Source organism: Sander vitreus, chromosome 8 (genome assembly GCF_031162955.1).
Source record: "Sander vitreus isolate 19-12246 chromosome 8, sanVit1, whole genome shotgun sequence".
NCBI lineage: Eukaryota > Metazoa > Chordata > Actinopteri > Perciformes > Percidae > Sander > Sander vitreus.
This window is the reverse complement of record NC_135862.1, coordinates 7539742-7560660: the sequence shown is the minus strand read 5'-3', so window position 1 is coordinate 7560660 and position 20919 is coordinate 7539742. Positions and strand designations below refer to the sequence as shown.

The 20919-nt window shown below is 40.3% G+C and overlaps 1 protein-coding gene across 1 annotated transcript in view; it reads right to left on the bottom strand.

Moving 5' to 3' along the window:
- Positions 1–20919, bottom strand: part of insc (INSC spindle orientation adaptor protein) — a 60429-nt gene that overhangs the window by 29289 nt on the left and 10221 nt on the right. The window contains exon 2 of the mRNA XM_078256558.1: positions 11887–11978. Within this exon, the coding sequence (XP_078112684.1) occupies positions 11887–11960 (74 nt within the window). The 5' untranslated portion in view covers positions 11961–11978. The remainder of the gene's footprint in view (positions 1–11886; positions 11979–20919) is intronic.

Sequence of the window (20919 nt, the reverse complement as noted above, 5' to 3'; positions counted from 1 at the left end):
ACACACACAATCACACACGGTGGATGCAGGAAAAAAACGCAGATGAGATGTACAGGATGACCTAAATTGAGGACAGCTACGCTTGTTATTGTAAGTGCAATGATAAGTTAAAGTCCAATAAATACTTTATTAAACCGTATGAATGTTTGTCCCAGCCCAGGATAGGAAATTAACTAACAATGTAAAGATCAACAAGCCACTGACAATGACACATATGTTCATATTTGATTATATAATAAATTATTATTTTGTGTCTTAAATCCACCAGCCGTTTTCATATTATACCAACATTTGCAGCATCCTGAGCCTTTTTGGTAAGGTTACAAGGAAATCTCAGCCCAGAGTAATTCATTAATAGTAATAATTATTATTCTACCCAAAACAAGTTTCCTTTTTATTTATTTTTTTATTTTTAAGAACTATACAAAAGAATTGCAACTTTTTTGCAACAACTCATGTGTTATGGTGCGCATTCACCAGTGTTTTTTTGTTGTTGTGGTGCGCGTTGGCTACTCCTGATTTTGTCAGTCATCTCATCTCTTATATGCAGTGGCGTAACGAGCCAACACCGGGCCCCTATGCAGGATTATCAAGGCGGGCCCCCCTACTACAGCACGTGATGACTGTGCAATGTCCACGAGTAGGCTACTATCAATAGGACAGGATAGGATCATAGAGACCTAGTAATTCCTGTTTTTCACCTTTTATGAGGCAAAAAACTTTTATGGCTGGTAAAAAGTCACTGGCTGGTGGTCAAAAAAGTTAACTTCATGCCCTGGTAGTAACCAAGCGTTACTTCCAAGACCAACAGCGTTAGCATACATTTAACAAACTACATTATTATGTGGGGATACTGTGTGTAATAGTCAGCTTACACACTCACAATACAAGGTACACATGGTTATGCAGCATTATACCATACTTATCTTTATTTACATACGTTTCATCAACTGGTGTGGATGCTGTCTTTTTTCCTGGGACCTGGAGGCTTTAGCCTTAGTCTGTTTCTTCTAGTCTGAATTAGCACGATATAACATAAAGTATGTAGCCATCAAATTCATACCTTTTTGCATGAGTTAGCTGAAAACAATTCAAAGTCAGGTGGAGACAGTAGAGTTTTCAATCCACTCACAGAGTTCATGTTAGTTAGCTAGCTAGCAAAGCTAATACAAACTGCCAGTGACAGTTGGGATTTTAGTCGGAAACAGCGGCGGTCGCTGACTAAAAATGTATTTTTTGTCTACTGCTATCTTAAGTCAAGGACCTATTGTTTCAAAATGACATGAAAATGAAAATCTGCCACCGCTATCATTAAAACTAGCCTACGTACCATGCTAAACTGGAAAGCTTAACAGGTGTAACAACAGTAATTAAAGGTAATGGGCTTAGACAGGGGTCAATTATAAAATATGAATCTGAGAGGAATTAATTGTTAATTTAACGTTAAAATTAAATGAACCACATTGCTTAAAAATTGGATATAAAATGCTGTTTTTGATGAGTGCAAGTATGCGTGACTTATATGGGTCAGTCCTCCTAAAAAGATCATTTGAGCCCTCATACATGCAAATAAAACCCACACTCCTCTCTACAATAAAATTCCATTTACCACATAATATAACTGCAGCTCTAAAACCACCACGGCATTCCTAAAATCAATGATGTGTACTCAAGGTCAATTATCCACCAATGGGTTTCTACACTTGTTAGTTTAAGCATTTCCCCAAAGCTTGGAGACGGCTGCGCAGAGCAAACACTCCTTCCCACTTCAATCTCTCCCAGCAGTGACCCTAATGAACGCAGGCTTAAGGGGGCAAGCCAGAGTCCTGCATCCAGTGAGCCAAAGCTCCCTAAAAGTGGACAGGTCGATGCCTACCATAGCCACCTCTGCCTTGAGTCAACACATGGGAAAGGGACTTTAATGAAGCTTGATATTTGTCCTCTTGGAAGTTCGCTGGAGATATTGGGATATTGCATTGGTATTGAATATTGGTTGACCTGGCTGGTTTAAGAGGAGCATTGTTGCTGTGTTTACACTCAAAAACAAAGATTTGTCATTGACCAGCATATGTCACATTAACAGCTTCAAGGCAGGTATTGGGTTTCAGCTTTCAGCCAAAGCTGGGTACAAAGGACAGAATGTTTAGAAAACCACAGCTCCAATTATACCACAGCTCCAATTATATCTAATCCACCATCAATCCACACTGTTTACTGAAGAAACTCGTGGAGATTTGTCAAGTGAAGAAGATTAACTTGGGTGACACGAAAGGACATAAACATAAACTGCAGACAGTTTTACTAATTAAGAAAAAGAGTCACCAAGAGAATGCACAAATTATTGTGCCATCTATTTTAGGTGAAGCCTTTCTTTAACGGTTAAATCAGAAAGCATATTCTTTCCTGCAACTCAGAGCATTCAGTTAATATGTTTCAGAAATATTGAGTAAGGAGACCAAATGCACACACTGACACGTACACAAATGCATATACTGCATATGTATATAAATGTTGTATATGGAATAACAATCCAAAAAATAGCCAAATCTGTAGGATGCAGAGTAAGGAAGCTCACCAGTTCAAAACTCTCTCCGGGAAATAAATCTCCCTCAATTTGGAAAAGGATGACGATGTAATTAGCTGTGAATGTAGATGAGAATAAATAACAGCACAGTGTTACGCAGTGCAGTAATCATTAATATGGAGCTTGTTCTGCTAAGTGGGGTAAATGGTTTCATAGTGATCATCATGACTCCTGAAAGTGGATGACATATGAGTTTTGGTTTAAATCTAGGCAATTAAAGAAAATAATTTCTCCTAAATGTTCCTTGCAAATAAAATACGCTTCAGTTTTTTTTCTCACGTTCGAAAAACCTCTTGAAAACCACTCCGGTTCTCAAAATGTCCTTTTGTTAGAGATTAATCGCACAGTGGTGAATAACATAGTGGTTTAAACTAAGTGAGTCAAATTAGCCAAAAAAGAGCTTGATCACCAGTCACTGAAGATGAGTTGGAAAGAGCTCTCACTTCTTAATTGGCATCATCTTCGTATACATTACACCCAATCAACCTACACATTTTTGGAAGACTAATGCTACATTTACACATGGCCAGCTATTTTCATAAACGGACATTTTAACCTCTCCGTTTTCAAAAATAACATCGTGCACAGCTATCAGTTTTCAGAAAAGTGTTCGTTTACATGTACCCGTGTATATATGCAGTCAATGCCGTCAAGAGCATGCCAAACCTGTGGGTGGCAGTGTAACGAGAAGCTTCAAGCCCACGTTAGCCAATCAGAATCCCGAAAATGGCAACAACAGCAACGAATCACTTCCTCTTTCTCTCTCTCAGCTGCCTAAACCTCAGTTTGTCTCAGTTTACATGTAAACGTGCAAATGAAGATTTCCCAAATCGCCACTCTGGCCGGAGGTTTTAGAAAAGACTCGTTTTCAGAGGCAAATTCTCCGTTTGTGTGTAAACAAAGGGCACAAACAAAGGGAAATGTCTCAGTTTTTCAAAATAACCATGTACGTGTAAACTGGATGACGCAGAAACAGAGAAAATGTCCAGATTTGGTTATCATAAATTTCTATTATGTTTTATCAGGTATTACATATTTCCTAATAGCGCCAAAGTGACACTCTGAGTCTGAAAATGTATAAACAAACAACCAAATCAATCTAAAATGTGCATCAATATGCAAACTTCTCTTCATATTAAACCCAATGTGGCCATTTCAAACCCTACAGTTATATAACAGCATCACATGAGGATGAACCCGTCTTGATTTACACGCCCAGCAAGCCACAAAAACCCTCACCACGGGCAGAAAAAAAAGATGATAATAATAGGCTTGTTTTCCAAAGGAGGGGAAGCGGTGCACTTCAGCTAGCAGTGAATGACAAATATTTACATGTGGGGCCAAGAGAGGGTCAGGAAACAGCAGCTCTATTATCCAAGACAGGGATCCTGATGTGGAGATGAAGCATCACTCGTTCTCATCTGCTGGTGGTAAACTGAGCCGCGGTGGCAACAGCAGAGATAGGCACTGGTTTGTAAGAGATGTCATTGGTTTTTTTTAAACGGCATTGCAAGATTTAAACATGTTTTTGTACCAGGCTTGGAAGTTTATTAATTTTTGTTTGTTTTTAATATCAAATGTTCTCTTTGTATTATGATTAGATTCAACTTGAGATACTATTAGTTTTTGATTTTGTCATACTAACGAAACATTATTAAACAAAAGTGAATTGAAAATACCTGTAATGCTCACCTGAAGTGCTAAGACTAAAATTGAATTAGGGCAAAGAGATTGCAATGCAATGTGTCCTAAAAAATAAATAAATGGAAGATGAATTAAATCAATCTGAAAATTGGAATTGTAGTGGGTAAACATTGCATAAAAACAAACCAGGAAGAATTAAAGAAAAAAAGATTAAAAAACAATCAAAAAGAAGAATTACATAACCTTTGTACAGGAACATGGTGTGACTGCGATACAGGTTTAATCCTGTACAGATTTACAAAGGGAATCAGGTTTGTGTGCTGAGTTACTGCTCACTCTTCCTGTATTACATCAGGTGAAAATGATAATGTGAGCTTTTAAATGATTCACTTTTTCAACTTTTCCTGTGCTTGAGAGATATAAAGAGAGTTCTGCTGGATGAGTCACTGAGAGGCTGCTGCACTGACTGTTCAGCTCCAGAATGATCTGTCCCTAACCCCAACTCCACATTTATGAAAGAGTTTGTACTTAGGCATATAGTTGTAATAGTTAGTTGTTTATGGGTGAAAAATACTGTGTATTTACAATATAACACTACAGTATATCCATTTAATTTACATTACATTTACATTGCACTGACTTGCATTGGACTTCGGTTGATATGTGGCTTGGTTTTCTGACATTTCTGTATTATGTTAGCCTGGTTGACACCAGACCCTTCTCAGTTGACTGAGAGTGGGTCTGGGGAAGGTTCATTCAAAGCCCATTTCCAAAGGGCCGTCACCAACGGACGGCGCTTAAATGCTATGGGTGCAATTGGATAGACCTAAAACCAATAGGAGCGATGAAGGAGATGACGCTTCAACGTCGCTGTGCTATTGTCATCGTGTAAAGCCCGCCTCAATGGTTGTGATTGGTGCCTCGATTTGGAAAAATTGGAAATGGGCTTGAATGGGCTCTTGGCTAGACGGACTTGCAAAGCAAATCTCAAATTTGCCGGAAGTTCGTCAGTGTTTTCCCAGGCTAGTAATATGTCAGAAAACCAATGAAAAGTCTGACTGGATGGTGACATACTCGAGTCGGAAACTTGTAATTATGATAACTCCGGTATGACGAGAATGCAGCATAAGGTCATAAGTATTTAAGTACAAAATATGTAGTAGCCATGTTCAAGCAGAATTCAGTCACAAAACCAAACAGTTGGTTAAATGACTGTTCTTTTAACATTGGTTTGTTTTAATCTGTTTGTTTTCACACTTTAAAGCAGCTACAAGTAGTTTTTTAACTGGTTATGAAACTGTCATTAAAATACTGATGCCTCTAAATGACCTACATAAACAAACGAGACCATCAGCGAGAAGATTTGCTATAGTTATTCTTTATGCCTGTCCCCAGGTCCAATTCACAGCAAAATCGAACAAACTGATTTTCTGCACGCAGAAAAATAGTACTTTTTAAAGAAAAATAGAATTAAAAATATGTTGTGTCTTTCTTTTACTCGCTTCCAAAATAAATGCACGAGCTAGCCAGATCAAGATCTTTACGACAAGAGGCGGTGGTGCTCAGAGAAACACTAAAGCTTTTGTCCATAGGGGCCGCCAAAATCAACACAAAAATAAAAGTTCCTTGTAGTTGCTTTAATATGCAACTTATATCATCAAAACCACACTCACATACACACACCCTATCCCAGAATGATAAGCCGTCGCGCTGACATAGCGCTGTGGAGATAGTTCTGGCTATGCAAGACTACAGCCAACATGATTTCAATGAAATACATGTTTTAAACACACAGAACAATTTGCATAAAAGTAATTGCTATTTAGAATGGCTTGCTGGTTAAATCCGTGGCTCATCACAGATGTGATATTCAGACATTCTCCAGAACGTAAAGTAAAAGATTTCATATTCAGGTGTAAAATGTTACTCATATAACAGTAACCCCGTACATTTTCAAAAAGCTTCACTCTGTGACATGCGGCTGCTTTAGAGATGGAATCATCTGCTGACAGCTGGGGGAAACCCTCGCCGAGCAAAGAGAAAGAAAGACACAAAAGTAACATTTGGTGTAGCACACATGCGGACAGAATCCCTCATCACAGGATGTGAGTCACTTTGTTTGAGGCTAAAAACAGCAACCGTGTACGCATGGAATCACACTGTAAGCACTAATCCCTTAGCGTGGGCTGTCTGTGGGTCATTCGCTAATCGCATCTTGAAGATAATGAAAGTCACTGACAATATATATGTGCTTTCAACCATAGTGATAGTCACATCTTTGCCCAACACCCAGCTCACAGCGGGGCATAGCGAGCAGCAGACGGCAGATTTGAAACCAAGCAGTAGCACCTGTTGTCACTCATGTGTGGCAGTTGCACAGCAGGAACTAGTTTGTTCTTCAGGGGTGCTTTCCTATTACTAGGCTGGTTCTACATATCACTAGAGGCTTTAAGTGATTTAGAAACTATGTACAACACTTCATAGATCATGAGCACGGGTTGAGTATGCCTGCTTCTCTTCGCTCTCACTGATGTTTTGAATTAAAGTAAAGACGCCCTGTGTGGCTCAGTGAGTCCGGTTAAGGAAAGTGTGTGAAATTAACAGATAAGGGGGTCCACAGTTAGGACTTTGTGGAAGAAAACACTAGAAAGGGGGCTAGTTTTACATTGAGTTTTAGGGTTTGGTGAAAGGTTTAAATGTGATTTAAAAGCTGAAACAATTTGAATATTTTAACAGTCACATTTTTCACTGCCAAACATTCTCTTAATTGTGAGAATGTCCATGCTTTTCCTCGTCTATGTGACAAAACAAGCAATACGATGGTGTCCCCTTGGGCTTTAGATGAGGATGATGGGCATATTTTCTGGGGCAAACGATTAATCAATTTATTGAGTAAATAATAATCAGCAAATAATCGCACATTAAAATAATCATTTCTTGCAGCCCTATTTTAATAATTGTTCGTTACCTTCGGCTTTCTTTGTGTTGGAATTTTAAACTCCAGTTGATTACTATGGTTAACTGCTCCTCAGATCTCTGCAGGGTAAATCCATAGACAGTATATAAACTGGACCAACAGATCCCGTTGCTCTGGACGGAGACCAGTGAAGGATATTAGAAGCACTTTTCCGGTGAGCGCTGAGCGTTACTGCACTGCCTCCAACTGAGAGAGACGACGTAAATGTGACGTGAGCAACCTGTCTGAAAGTTGTAAGTCTTCTCGTAGCTGTGCCAAGAGAAATCTAAATCATTCCCAATTTTGCAGAGACGGAGAGCGTAGGTATATGTAAGGAGATAACATGGGCACAGGCTAATTATTGCTAACTAAAATGCTAGTTAACATTAGTAATTAAACTTAAACAGCTAATGTAAGTCCAAACTGCCTGCAAGCTTCTCCTGTACTATACGGTTATGACACAATTGTTTACAAAAACGTCTGCCATGGAGTCATAACGTGAGATACAAGGTAATGGAACCTTTTATGCATTGTCTACAATGTTTCTCTAGAAATAAACAATGGACAAGATGTCAGATGTAAAGTTATTCGCTGTCAAAGTGACGTCAAAATGAATGGCAGTCAATGGAATGCTAACGGCAAGTGAGTGCTTGTTAGCATCAAAATGGTGCCATAGGATGTGTTGACAGACGCTTACCCCCTTGGGTAAATCCAGACAGCTAGCTAGACTATCTGTCCAATCTGAGTTTCCTGTTGCACGACTAAAACAACTTTTGAACGTACATGTTCCACCAAAACAAGTTCCTTCCTGAGGCTATTTTGCAGCGGCACTTTGGCTCTGACTGGCACTTAGCGCCACCGTATGTGATTGGTTTAAAGAAATGCCAATAAACCAGAGTATGTTTTTCTCCCATCCCGGAATGCTGTATGGACTAGCCAGACCCTCCTCCGCAGCGCTGTGGAGGAAGGTCTGGCAAGTTTGACTAACTAATTTCACTATGATGACCCAGCTTCACTTCAGATCATTAAAAAACTCTTAATTTCCATCACTTATCTTGATTTACCAGCACTAAAACATCACCACAGTAAGGTTTAAACAGGTTTTCGTGTTATTATTCCTGTTTTGGATCCGTCTGCATTCAGTTCACAGTATTCTTCTGATATGGAAGTCATTTCGCACACTAAGCAAGAAGGAGCCTTCACTGTCGTCTGCTTTTCATGATTATCACAGTCTGACGCCCGATGTCACTTATGAACAAATGGAAATCTTTCCCAAATACCACAACAGAACCGCAGTTCAGCGGGGCAGAGTGAATGGAAATGTGGGCAGAATGAGCTGCGAGATTTTGAGGACCAGACCATTGTGGCTTTGGCTTCGACTGATGGAGGAAACAAGGACACTCTTGTCCCAGAAAGAATTAAATATGGAGGCATACATACAAAGAGACCAAAGTGGATGGTAGTGCATTCCTCTTCTGCTTGAAAACCAGAACTCTCTGAACAAACCTTTTTTACACAGCTCCACAGAAAACTTCAGGGAGTTTTTACAAAATGCTGCTTCACTGTGTAAAGAGCTGACAGATGAGCTAAGAAAATGGTAAAAGCATATGGCTAATGGTGCTTTCAAATGCGTTAGTCACGCCTTTATTTTCTGGGTCTGTGCTCCTCCCGAAGTAGCCCTTAGTAAGGGGATAATGTGGCCTCTGACTGGTACAGTTGATTCCTGGCAACGGGGGCAGACATCTGACTCCCAGATGTTTCAGACGGCCTCTAATGTGCAGCCAAGACCAGACTCACCTAAAACAGCACATACTAAGTCGATTTATCTCTTGTTCTCTGTATCTTTGTCTCTCTAACTTATTTCTCTCTGTAGTTTGTTCTCTTTCTCTCTGACTCACACTCCTGCCCTCCCACATAGAGGTATACCAACCCGGTCTCTCGCCAGTTCGTAAATAGTGACGTTATTTTTATTTATTGATTCGTGTACACATCACGATTTTCTCGTTTATTTCGTGTACAGGTCACGATTCCCGGTCTCCGGGGTGAAAGTCCTGTATTGTTTGACACATCCACCACCCCGACCAACCTCCCTACGTGGATTTTCTACTTTTCATACTACTCCCTACCATTGTCATGTTGTGATCACGAAATATGCTTCCCATTACATTGCATTAAAATTTGTAATCATCACACGTAAAAAAACGACATAATCGTGTCCTGTTCACGAATCAATAGATTCAATTATGTAAACATTTCACGAACTGCCATGAGACTGGGCTGGGTATACCTACTTCAGGCATATGTGCAAGACATTTTACTGCAGATTTTTCCTCTTTTTCTGTCTCAAACCATCTCCAGCTGACTCGTCTCTCACTTTAGTTTGTTTTATTTTAATCCTTGAGCCTCACACTCTTTCCCTCGCATCATCAAACCCACACTTGTGCAGCCTCCAACATTCCTGCGTGCACTGCAAACACAAATCCGCAACTTAAAAAAAGGCAAATGTACAGACAAATGACGGCACAGAAACTTGGTTAACCTGGTCGCAGAGCAACAGCCGAGCCTCTTTCAGACCGTAACCTGAGGCCTACATTGTCCAGACAATCTGATCTGGGAAAAGCACTGGTTCTGTTGTGGAGATGTTTGTCAACTGAGTGCCTGTGTACGTTCCATCTGTGTTTGCAATTTATTTTAATAGAATTCAGTCATTTGGCTCCTTTCATCAGTTGATTTATTGAGCCATGTTCCCAACAAACAGGATTTATGTGTGAGTGTGTGTATGAGGGACAGACAAAGAAAGTAAGTCAGAGATCTGTTTGTTTGAAGATGATCTGTTTGTTTATGTGTGTGTGCATCTGGTTGCCTATGGCGTGACAGCTGTACTGATTTGATATCCAAGGGCATGCATTGCGTGCCTTCTGCGACGCTGTGTAAGCATTTGTAAACACAAAACTGTCAGAAGATATATATTCAAATGTATTATCGATGACTCAAATACTCTCAACCACAGCAGCTGATGAGGAGGCTTTCCCCATTAAAAAAAAGAAGCATCAGCAGCTGACACTTACATTACAAAGATGTAAATCACTGCTGTGTGATGCGAGTTTTGTCTGGTGTTTCTCGAAAAAGAGACTTTTCTGTAAGTCAGCAGCAATAGTTTATTTAAAAATTGATAACCATTAAGGTTTAAAAACACACAATGGGATTCAGATAAAAAAATGTTGGCCCTAAGTTAATAAAATGAGAAAAGAAGGACGTATAAAGTGTCAATTAAAGCTAAACAAACAGGCAGTTAGGGCTCCAGCTTGTGATGAAGGCTGTTTAGTTGATGGCTCAACATTGCAGAGAGTCTAGTTTGGGTCAGCTGGAAAGGTTTGTGCTCCCTGTCAATTTTTCTTGACAGCATTGAAGCAGCACTGCTTTGTTTTTAATTCAGTTTCTGATTGTTTGGTATGTGCACACTTCTCTTTTTACATCTTGATCACATGTGTCTGACAATTTTTTCAGGATTTTTGGTTTTAATCTCCAGCTTTTGTGTGCAGACATGCACACAAAATATGGAATCCAATCGAGGACAGATGTTTCGTGTGTGTTCGTGGAAGGCAGTGCGGGAGTGTGGGTGTTTGTGTTTGCATTTTCATAAAGGTTTTAACCTTTGGACCTCCTGCTGTTGACTGCCTCTTAGGATCCTGACTAAGACCAATATATTGGTTTGGGGATGTTGAACCAACAACTCAAATCAAACATCAGCCGGTAAATATTTCCCGAAGAAGATATGAAGGAGGCGAGGATATGATTTTACTCTTACTCAGCTTCAGAGGCGTCTTCTCACCATACCATGAGTCTGAATTTAAGTTCAGTTCCATGGTGGTCTAAATAATGGTGTAGACGTGTTGTGCATCATGCAAACAATACAAGTCAGTAGGAAACATTCAGCGACCAAAATGTTTGTTTTTTGGTTGAACTGGAACTTGGTGTACTGGCCATTGGCAGTTAAGACAATACATGAAACAGAGACACTGAAGCTAAATATATCTGATTAACACCACCCTGGAATAATTCCTTACATTTCTCTCTGTATGAATGCATTTCTGTTTGTGTCTTCCAACTCAAAGACAACTGAGAACCAAATACAACCTGCCTTCCTCCCAGCAGCCTCATTTGTTACAATCATCTCTGTGATACATTCATCTCCTCACAAAGCACAGAGGACAACCAGCGACACAACTAGACCCCCGTCACCTCGTAAACCTCAATCTCTGCTCCTATAAGAGCTGCCACCATTACAGTGCATTATCAGAAGGAGATAGGGGGTAAAATGTGCTGCATTTTTGGGGGATGAAACAGGAGGGTTATTTCTTGCTATCATGTCTATTATTGTCAGTATGTTGTTTGTGTGTGTGTTTCTACATGAGTGTGTGTCTTGATGGATACGTCCAGAAAAAAAGTGTTGTCAACATAGACATCTTTTGCATCACTGGCTTTAATATTAGCATACACAGAGCCTGCATGAGACTGTTTGTATGAAACTTTGTGTTAATAACAAACAATGTGGTAACTATTGCATTATTTCAGTGCAGACACACAAGATTACATTTTCCTTTCAGTCCCTATACAGCCATGGTGCACCCTCATGGGCGTTACTTATTTTGCCAGTTTAGACCTCTTGTACATGTACTTGACTACTTCTGCTGCTACTTGCCTCATCGGGGATGAAGAGAGCGAGCTGCTCTGTCTGGAGCTGCTCTGAGGAGTCGCCATTCTGTCCGTGGCCATCTTACTTCAACTCAGCACCTGAAACACAACACATTCCAACATAAACCGCAAGGTCACAAGACATGAAAGTATCTTCCTTTATCAACTTATTTTCCTGTCAAATGTGAAAAATAGTTAGGAATAAAGTAAAATGTTCACAACAGTGTTGTACAATCACCTCAAACTACTTCTGTATATAAACTTCTTCTACATATAAACATTCAACACACACACACACACACACACACACACACAGTGAATACAACATGCACACACACACACACACACACACACACACACACACACACACACACACACACACTGCATCCTCCTGGCTGTGTTGCCTGCCACTGCAGCGTTATCCACTACAATATATCCTTATTGATCCGTCTCCAAGCATTCTATTCTTGTTTTGTCTTTTTTTTTCCTCCAAGTAATTTAATTATCAATAAACCTCACTGTTTTAAATAGCTGCAAGCCGCTGGTGTGCCAGTGGAATAATATTTCTTATCTTCTAATTTACTGGCTGGCTGCCAGCCAGTGACTCTCTTCCCTACTTTGAGCATGAGCAAAAGAGGCTGACGCTCTTAAGTGCCCGCAACTTTATTCCGCCGTTTTATTGATGTATCCCATTTAGATTAGTCCATTTTCAATCGGGAGAAGCCACAGACGCCCTCCTGCCTGAACCACTCTCTAATCCTTTTAGTTATAATGATATCCTGCAGTGGTGTGGTTACACATTTCATGTTTACTGTGGAGTATAATTAGCAGGTAGTTAAATAGTGAGACTATCTCCCTCTCACGCACGCACACAAACACACACACCCTCCTTTCGACGGAGCAGGTTTCAGCTGTGGTGCCCTGCTTTTTATTAAATGCCTCCAGAGTGTTACAGGATCGATAAACGTAAACAGGAGCGCTCACAATAAAGAAATTGAGACTAGAGGGTTGTGTGATGCACGTGGGACGTCACTGGTTTGATCCCATGGTGGCCTGCTTTTTCAATGTCGCAGTGTTCAAGCCAAAATGCCCCGCCGACAAGAACAACCGATCCATTCTGTAGAGTTTGGAGATGGAGAGGACCAGGCACAACAACGCATCAGAGGAGTCATAGATTCTTGTTACTGTTTGCTTCATTTGCTTCCGAAACTCCCCGTGTTACATAATTATGAGAAACAAGGGAACTATTTGATAATGAGGGAAAAAAGACGCCTTTTTTGAGTGGGTGAGTGACTGAGTCAGTGACTGCGATTAACAGATACCCAGCTGGATGAATAGATGACTAGATAATACAGATAGAAACAGAAAGAGAAGAGAGAGAGAGAGAGCAGGAAGAAGAAGATGATGAGAAGGAGAGAAAGGGGGAGAGGAGGGGGTCTTTTAACTGCAGTCTTGGCATGGCTCCTCCAGGGCCATTTTCAAAGAAAGCATCACAGCGATTCAGAAATTATACCAATACCGTGCCAGGACCATGGAAGTCTGGCAGTGAGCACCCAGTTTTGGGGAAAAAGCCACTTCTACATAGTCAGTGCAGTTAGAACAGAATGCCATGGAATGAGGTCTGACATAATTGCACTGTTAGATTATTACAATAGAGGTGTGGATGAATTATATTGGCCCTATAATTGAGCACAAGGTCACCGCCAACGGGACACAGATCCAACAGATTCCATTACATGTGCCTCCGGCTCGTTACAGCGCTCTTCTGTGGATTACCATACAAATGGTGATGAGTTGTCCAATCAAGCAATTCAGTCCTGAGCACTTAGAGTGTGCCACAAAGTGCTGTGTTAAGGACCATTGCACTGAAAGTGATCTCTGTCATTCTGCAGTAAGTGGCCACCGACAGAAAATGATGCATGAGGGAGGAGAGTGAAAGGTTTTTAGCAAAATGTCAAAAGTGTACAGCAAGTAGTCATTTTTCCAAGACTATTTCTTTTACTTCTTGCTTCCTGGACTAATTTAGTTTTTGGTACAGACAGTGCTCTGTTGTGTTGTAATAATTTAAGAGAAAAACTGTACCTTCTATTCATTTTAAAGCAAGACTTTATTTCCATGGGGCTGAAGGCACCGCAGTTTAAACATCAGCAAGCACAGGATGGCTGCAAGTGTTACAGACATATGAGTTTCCTAAGCAGATGGTCAACTTTGACGGCTAATTTTCTTGCTGGGGTGGACATTTCTTTTTATGTCTGGGCTGAAACCCAAGTGGCCCTGTGGGTTTCCCCACTCGGTTGCCGTGGAGAACTTTCCGGTTGTAGGTAAGCCAAACAAAGGACACCTCTGTCTCGGCCTCATGTCACATGCCGGGTAAAATAACAACCACTCAGTAACTTGTGCATATGTAAGGGAAATCGCTACGATGTGCGCATGTGTGTCGAGGGGGATTTAAATGTTGGCGTGTGCTTGTGTGCATGTTTCTGTCACTTGCAGTTTTGCAGTCATGTTTCATGTAATGTCTGTCCGTAGTTAGTCACGCCAAGTCCTGCATTTAACATAAAGAGTCATCTTGATTCTTTCTTATCGGAGCTCAGTGACCTTTATATATTCTAGCTGTATAACTCAACTGCTTGACTAAGCTTAGGAAGCAATATGCCTTAATAATGAGCCAGTCTTTAATACCATAAAGAACCAAAGTAAAACCATACACTTCCAGGTTCTGTTACAGAGGTAAGAAAACCTCCAACATCCTGTACTATAACATAACCTTTCGGAACAGTATGTTATACAGTTACCCCGTTTGTCTTGACAACCCAAGACTGCCACTGGTTAAACAACCCGTTTGACAAACTGAGACTATGAGTCACTTGTCAATCTTCATAATACAGTACGGTAACGTAATGGCACACCTTACTCTTTCCCAAAAGGCGAAGATAATATAACAAAAAAACAATATGATTTATAAACTGCGCACTGCCTCGGTGAAAAACTTTATGTGAATATAGTTTTTATGAATGCAAACAAACTGATTGTTGTTTAAGTTTGTTTAAATCACAAATAGCAAGAAGATACAAGTTATTTTTCCGAATATGGTTAGTAAACCACAAGAAAGACAAAAGCTAATGGAGCGGCTGCTAGCACAGAAGTAGTATCAGGACCTCAGCTCTCTTTTAAACTCTGATATTGACTCCTAGTACATCAGACAGTTTGCTTGACAACTCTAAAAAGAGATGCCAACCAATATTGTGCCTTTCTGAAGTTAGACAAGTGGTGACAGACAGATAATATAATTTTTTTAATTGATGCTGTAGTACCAGAGATATCCTCCCTTTTGGTCCATGCACCTTGTTTCTGTTCAAGGTCTTTCCTAACTCTTTTTTTGTCTAACGAATGCATACAGTATGCGTATGTGCAGGCCAATGTACCACCAAGATTTCATTGTCCGCTGACCTCATTGTTTGTACTCTCCATAACTGCAAAATCACTGGTTAAAAATACATCTCCAGTCCTTTTTTTTTATAATATTCTGTGGTAAAGCAGAATGCATTTCCCAGATTCTAAATAAAAACCACCACAAAAACTGGTCTGCAGAAAACAAAATACCAAACCACTGTGGCTTAGCTACAGTGGTGTGCCAAAAGCAATGCATTTCTGTTTGACAAAAACAGAAGGAATCAAACTCTGAGGAAATCGCAAGAAACAAGCAAAGCCACTCACCATTTCGAGAGGCCAAAACCAGCTTGAATCAATGTAATGTTCAGGACGGAGTGAGTCAGGCTGTGTACTCCAAGTTTAATATCCTTGTTGTTTCAGGAGTGCCTCATTGATTCCTTATGGTATGGCTTCATTTCAAAACTGCCAACGATTAAGTAGAAAATGCTTCTTTCTCTGCCACTCTCCTAACTCACACAGACTTGTGTCTGGCCTTTGGCCTTTAAATACAGTGGACATGCTCTGCATCGGCGACTTGGCGGTGCCGTGCTGCTCATGTCCTATCATTGAGCTGGAGACTGGGTTCACAGGAGGAGAAAGTGGTCACAGTCTCACCACAGAGCTGTCATGTAGGGAGGAAAGCAGAGCAGGATGGGTACTGTATGGGTGGTTGGGTGGGAACAAGCTGGAAGCAGGCTGTGCTGAGCCATGGACACGACATTCCCATCCCACACACAGTGGGCTGGCTCAAAGGTGACCCTTGTACTTGGACAGAGAGACCCACACAGGGCAGAAGATAATGCCTGATGTTAACTGCTACTGTCTGAATGTTTGGTGAGTCTGCTCATTTCTCCTATTCTACGACACTGAAGCTACTTTTACATCATCCTACTTACAACCCGAAACTGTCATGGTTAGTACGATTCACAATATTTCCCTTAGTACGATTTCTTATAGCACCGGTTATAAACAACCTCAGAATCCAGGCTCCGAAACCAGTTGGTGCCATGCTCGACCCATTGAGCTACCCAGTTAAAATACACAGCAAGAGATTTATCCCAAAGTAAAATGATAGATTCGCTGTTAAAATATATTGGAACTGTTCCAAAATAGTAGAGTATAACATAATGCAGAGGGAGCCAAAGGTTGTGTCAGAGGATAGTGGAACAGCAGATTTGAAGATGCTGCTAACATAAACTGAATAAGTACTGAATATCTGGCACAAACAGTATAGTCTATTGCCTCAACCATAATCATTCCTGATGTGAAGAATTATAAGTATAAATACTGTTGCAGAAGCGACAATAATGTGTACAAACTGGGGTACATTTGGAAATCTTACTTAAGCTAACATCACATAAGGCTAACGTAACGCAAGCTAATGTTACGTAAGCTAACATAATGCAAGATAACATAACAAGCTAACGTAACACATGCGCTTAATTGACAGAAGTTCAACCCATGTGGATGATGAACTTGATCATTTTGTCACAAAATACATAAAATACCAACTTGTTGATCAATTTGTTTATTCTATGTAAAGCCAGACATTGGAAGGATTTACTCTCCAGACACAACAGTCCTCTTGCCCATTATCTCAGTGAGTCTAAATGCAGTGCATTCCACAGATAACACTGGCATGAGCTACTTATTTTAGGTTGGGTCATGTTTTGCCAAGCTTACACTCAGCTAAACTACTACAGCACTAGTAAACATAGACTTACACTGAGAACCAAGAAGAATGTCATAACCAGCCAAATTTAAATAAAAAAGCCACAACATTAAACTCAAAATGTGTTTGACACTTTCCGTATGTTTGTAAGTAGTCTTCCCAAAGAACTCGGTGCTTGAAAACATTTCCGTTTTCTCAGCAAAAAGGGTATTACCATGTCCAAAGAAACTTCTCGAAGTACTCCTGTATAATTAACTTATCTGTTGGCTGTTTTGGCACAATAATACATTGTTTTGTTGTGCTCCCAACATCCTCGGATGTTGGGAGCTTTGCCAGATGTGGCATATGAAGCCATACTTTGGTGACAAAATAAGTGTTTTGAATATACAGAGATTGATAAGAAGATCACAATTACAATATTTTGTAACTGGCAATAATTTAAAGTGAGCTCAGCTGATTTTCCCTATGGATGAAACAATAAACTTTTAAACCTACAGAGGGGTGTGTTTGACTGAGACTACCTATCACGTTAACACAATTCTTGAAAGAAGCTAACCTGCACTGAAAACATGTAACATACTGTAATCTTACAACACTGGCAAGTTATTTGATTTGCTCTCAGAAAAAAATACACTATTAAAACTCCATTGAAGATTTAGATGATTTGGATTTCAATTTATGAAGACTAATCCACTGTGCAAATACATGCAATCTACTTTGAACTAAGTTAAAACTTAATATTTTGTATTTTTGTCCCTGTATACTCACAAGGACATATGAGTCCTGTATTAAAACAGCAGCTGCTCCAGCTTAAAGGGTTCCCTCTGCCTACGTTCAGGTCTTCCGGTGGTCTGACAAAAATATTGCATCCTTTAGATTTCACCGCAATCATTTCTGACACTGAAGTCAAACACAGTGGGAACCACCACTGAAATCACTGACAGCTCCCATTACCTTCAGATTCTACTTTTCACTAAGTTTTGTTTGGATAGGCAATTAAAAAACAGAACATTTTATTGACTCAGTCTGCATCATCAATGAGGGCTATACATTTTCCATTAAAGACACACAGCACCAGATTCTACTGTAGCTGTGTGGCTAATGATAGAAAAACAATGCCGTTGACATGTCTCAGGGTGATGGTGACAGGGGCTTCAGGAGCGTCACAGGTTTGAGTGTGACACACCGTGATGTCAGAAATAAATGTGTAGGAGGATGGAGAAGAAGCGCTGTTCCCATTTCCATATATTTTACTACAAAATAGTAGCTATAGGAGGAAGGGGATTGAAAGAGTTGAGAAATAAGTGGAGAAAATGACAAGAGGAAATGTGGGAGATGGATTGTGTGTAAAGCAGGTAACAACACAGCACTGTACGAACACTCCTGTTACATTAACGACTCTCCAAATACAGCAGATGTTTTTTAAAGTTAGTTTGTAAAATATTTTCTCAACATTAGAGGTTCAGGTTACTTTAATAGTATAGGGTAAGGATGAGAGAAGTGTGGTGTCTTGCTTTATTAAACTTCAGAAAGGTGAACAAACTGTATGTGGTCATAGTAGTTTTATCTTTGGACTGACTGCAATTGTTAGCACTACAATAAGCCACACAGCCATCCTTATAATTTTAATATTTAATAAGATGTCTCTTTCTGGGGCATCCTGGTCTGCCATCTACTCTGCCATCCATACTCTCTCTTCCTTTATTTTTTTCCCAACTCCTCACTGTCTCAATGCCTCACAAATACACGTAACTTGTTCGCTGAAAATAGCTCATCTGTGGGGCCATTATTTAACCCACTGGTCAATCATTTGAGCTAAATGATTTTTTTTATCAAATTTTCGTCTAACACTCGCTTTAAATGACGTGAAATCTTCATGTGACAATGTCAAGTCTTCAACTTTATTATCTTGCAGCAAGGCGTTAAAACACATGAATGCACAGATGACAAAAATATAACAAACTGTACTGCATTGATGCAGTGCTTTTATCCAAAGTGATTTACAATTTGCCTCTCATTCACTCACTCTCACACACTCTCTCTCTCTCTCTCACACACACACACACACACACACACACACACACACACATTGTTTGCAGTGAGGGGATAACATGGATAATTAAGACCCACACCTAATACAGAGCCAAATAAAGGGCAGTTCCAGTTAAACCTTTTCTACGGGAATAAAATGTTCTGTGTACAGTATATTGACAAGTGGTCAATACGAGTCACCTTTCCAGTGTCTTTGCAACAGCTGGGTGGGTTGAGATTTAAACACTAAATAAAAGGAAAGATGGATCAATTAGATTTTTAAAAAATCACCGAAAGTTTCTGTAGGGATGGCACATGGCTGAAATAGTTCTACTATTGATACTTATGTGACATGAAAGTGTTATTAAGTTAACACTGGTGGATGCGCTGGGAAAGTACTAGAATGCCTCCTTAATGGATCATTTAAGCCTTCCTGACTTTAAAAATCCATTTGGGAGAGGGAGCAAGCCGGTTATCATTCAGCATCTGTCACCAGCCTCTACAGAGAAGATGGACTTGCTTGACATGTGAAATGGCTCCCTCAACAGTGTACCTGACAGCAGAACCACAGTTTTGCTCCATTGTACATCTGTCACTCATACTGCACCCATCCACTGTTACCCAGGACTTACACTGGATCTCAATACGGAAGCAGGAACATCTCATTTTGGCGAAATTGTTTTTCTTTTCTCTTTTGGAGTTTACAGAAATAAACATCAACTAGAAAAGTCATTTTCCAGCATATGTGCCATTTAAAATGTCACCAGTAGTCTCAGCCCCAACATGATAACACTAGCATACAGTAATATGATGTTTCAGACACACATAGCTATTCTTAGCAGTGCATACAGTAAACACACTAAAACGTTTACTAGAAATTAGAACTGTTTTGGTTTTGGTTTTGTATAGCATGCCATAATTGCCCAGCTGTCTCTGTATCCACCAGTTTGGGAGATGAAAACTTCAAGTCCTTCCCCAACACACTCCTGACAGGAATGAATGAGAAGATTCCCTTGTAAGGCCAAAAACTGTGCAATCTATCTGGGTCTGGGAGCATTCTTTCCTTTGACAAAATAATATGGAAGTTTAATGCTCAGTCCTTATGGGGTTTCTAAGCAACCTGCGCTCATGGAGATGAGATCAGACGGGGTCAGGTTGCACACACACACACACACACACACACACACACACACACACACACACACACAGACACACAGACACACACTTGTTACCGCAAACATGGTCTAAAATCCGCCATCCTGTTGAATGTCACACTTTAAAAAGTGCACAGGTCGCTACAAACGATAGCAGTTACACTTCAGCTCTTCATTCCTCAGACACCACAGGAGCGTGAGACACATTTTCCCCTAAACAAGATTAAATTCAGCTGCATAAATAACTATATTGCTTCACCACAAGTCTGCTAAAGTGAACACACTGTCGTCTTGGTACTTTATGATCAGCTATAAAAGTACCCGTAATTCTCATTTTCAAGGGAAAAAAAGATGATAGCAGCAACATACCTCCTGAGAGCTCAAATAGCACCAACGTCACGCCAAGAGAAATATCCAAATGCATTTTAAGCTTCCCAGTTCCATTGACAGTTAGCTGTATAAATAATGGGGGGAAATCAGCCGGGGATGAGACAACATCCAGAGCTAACAAAAGGTTTTGGAGCGGAGCTCATAAAACCTTGGGAGCAGCTCCAACAGGCCGAAGAGACTGGAACTGGATCCTTGCTCAGTCTGGTTCAGTGAAGGGGATCGTGTGGGTACCTGATACCTGTGCAGTGACGGCCAGCAAAACATCAGGAGCTGCTTAATAATGAATGAGCGAGGCCTGCAGAGAGGCACAGACACACACACACACACACACACACACAAACATACACCACATGGCTAATAG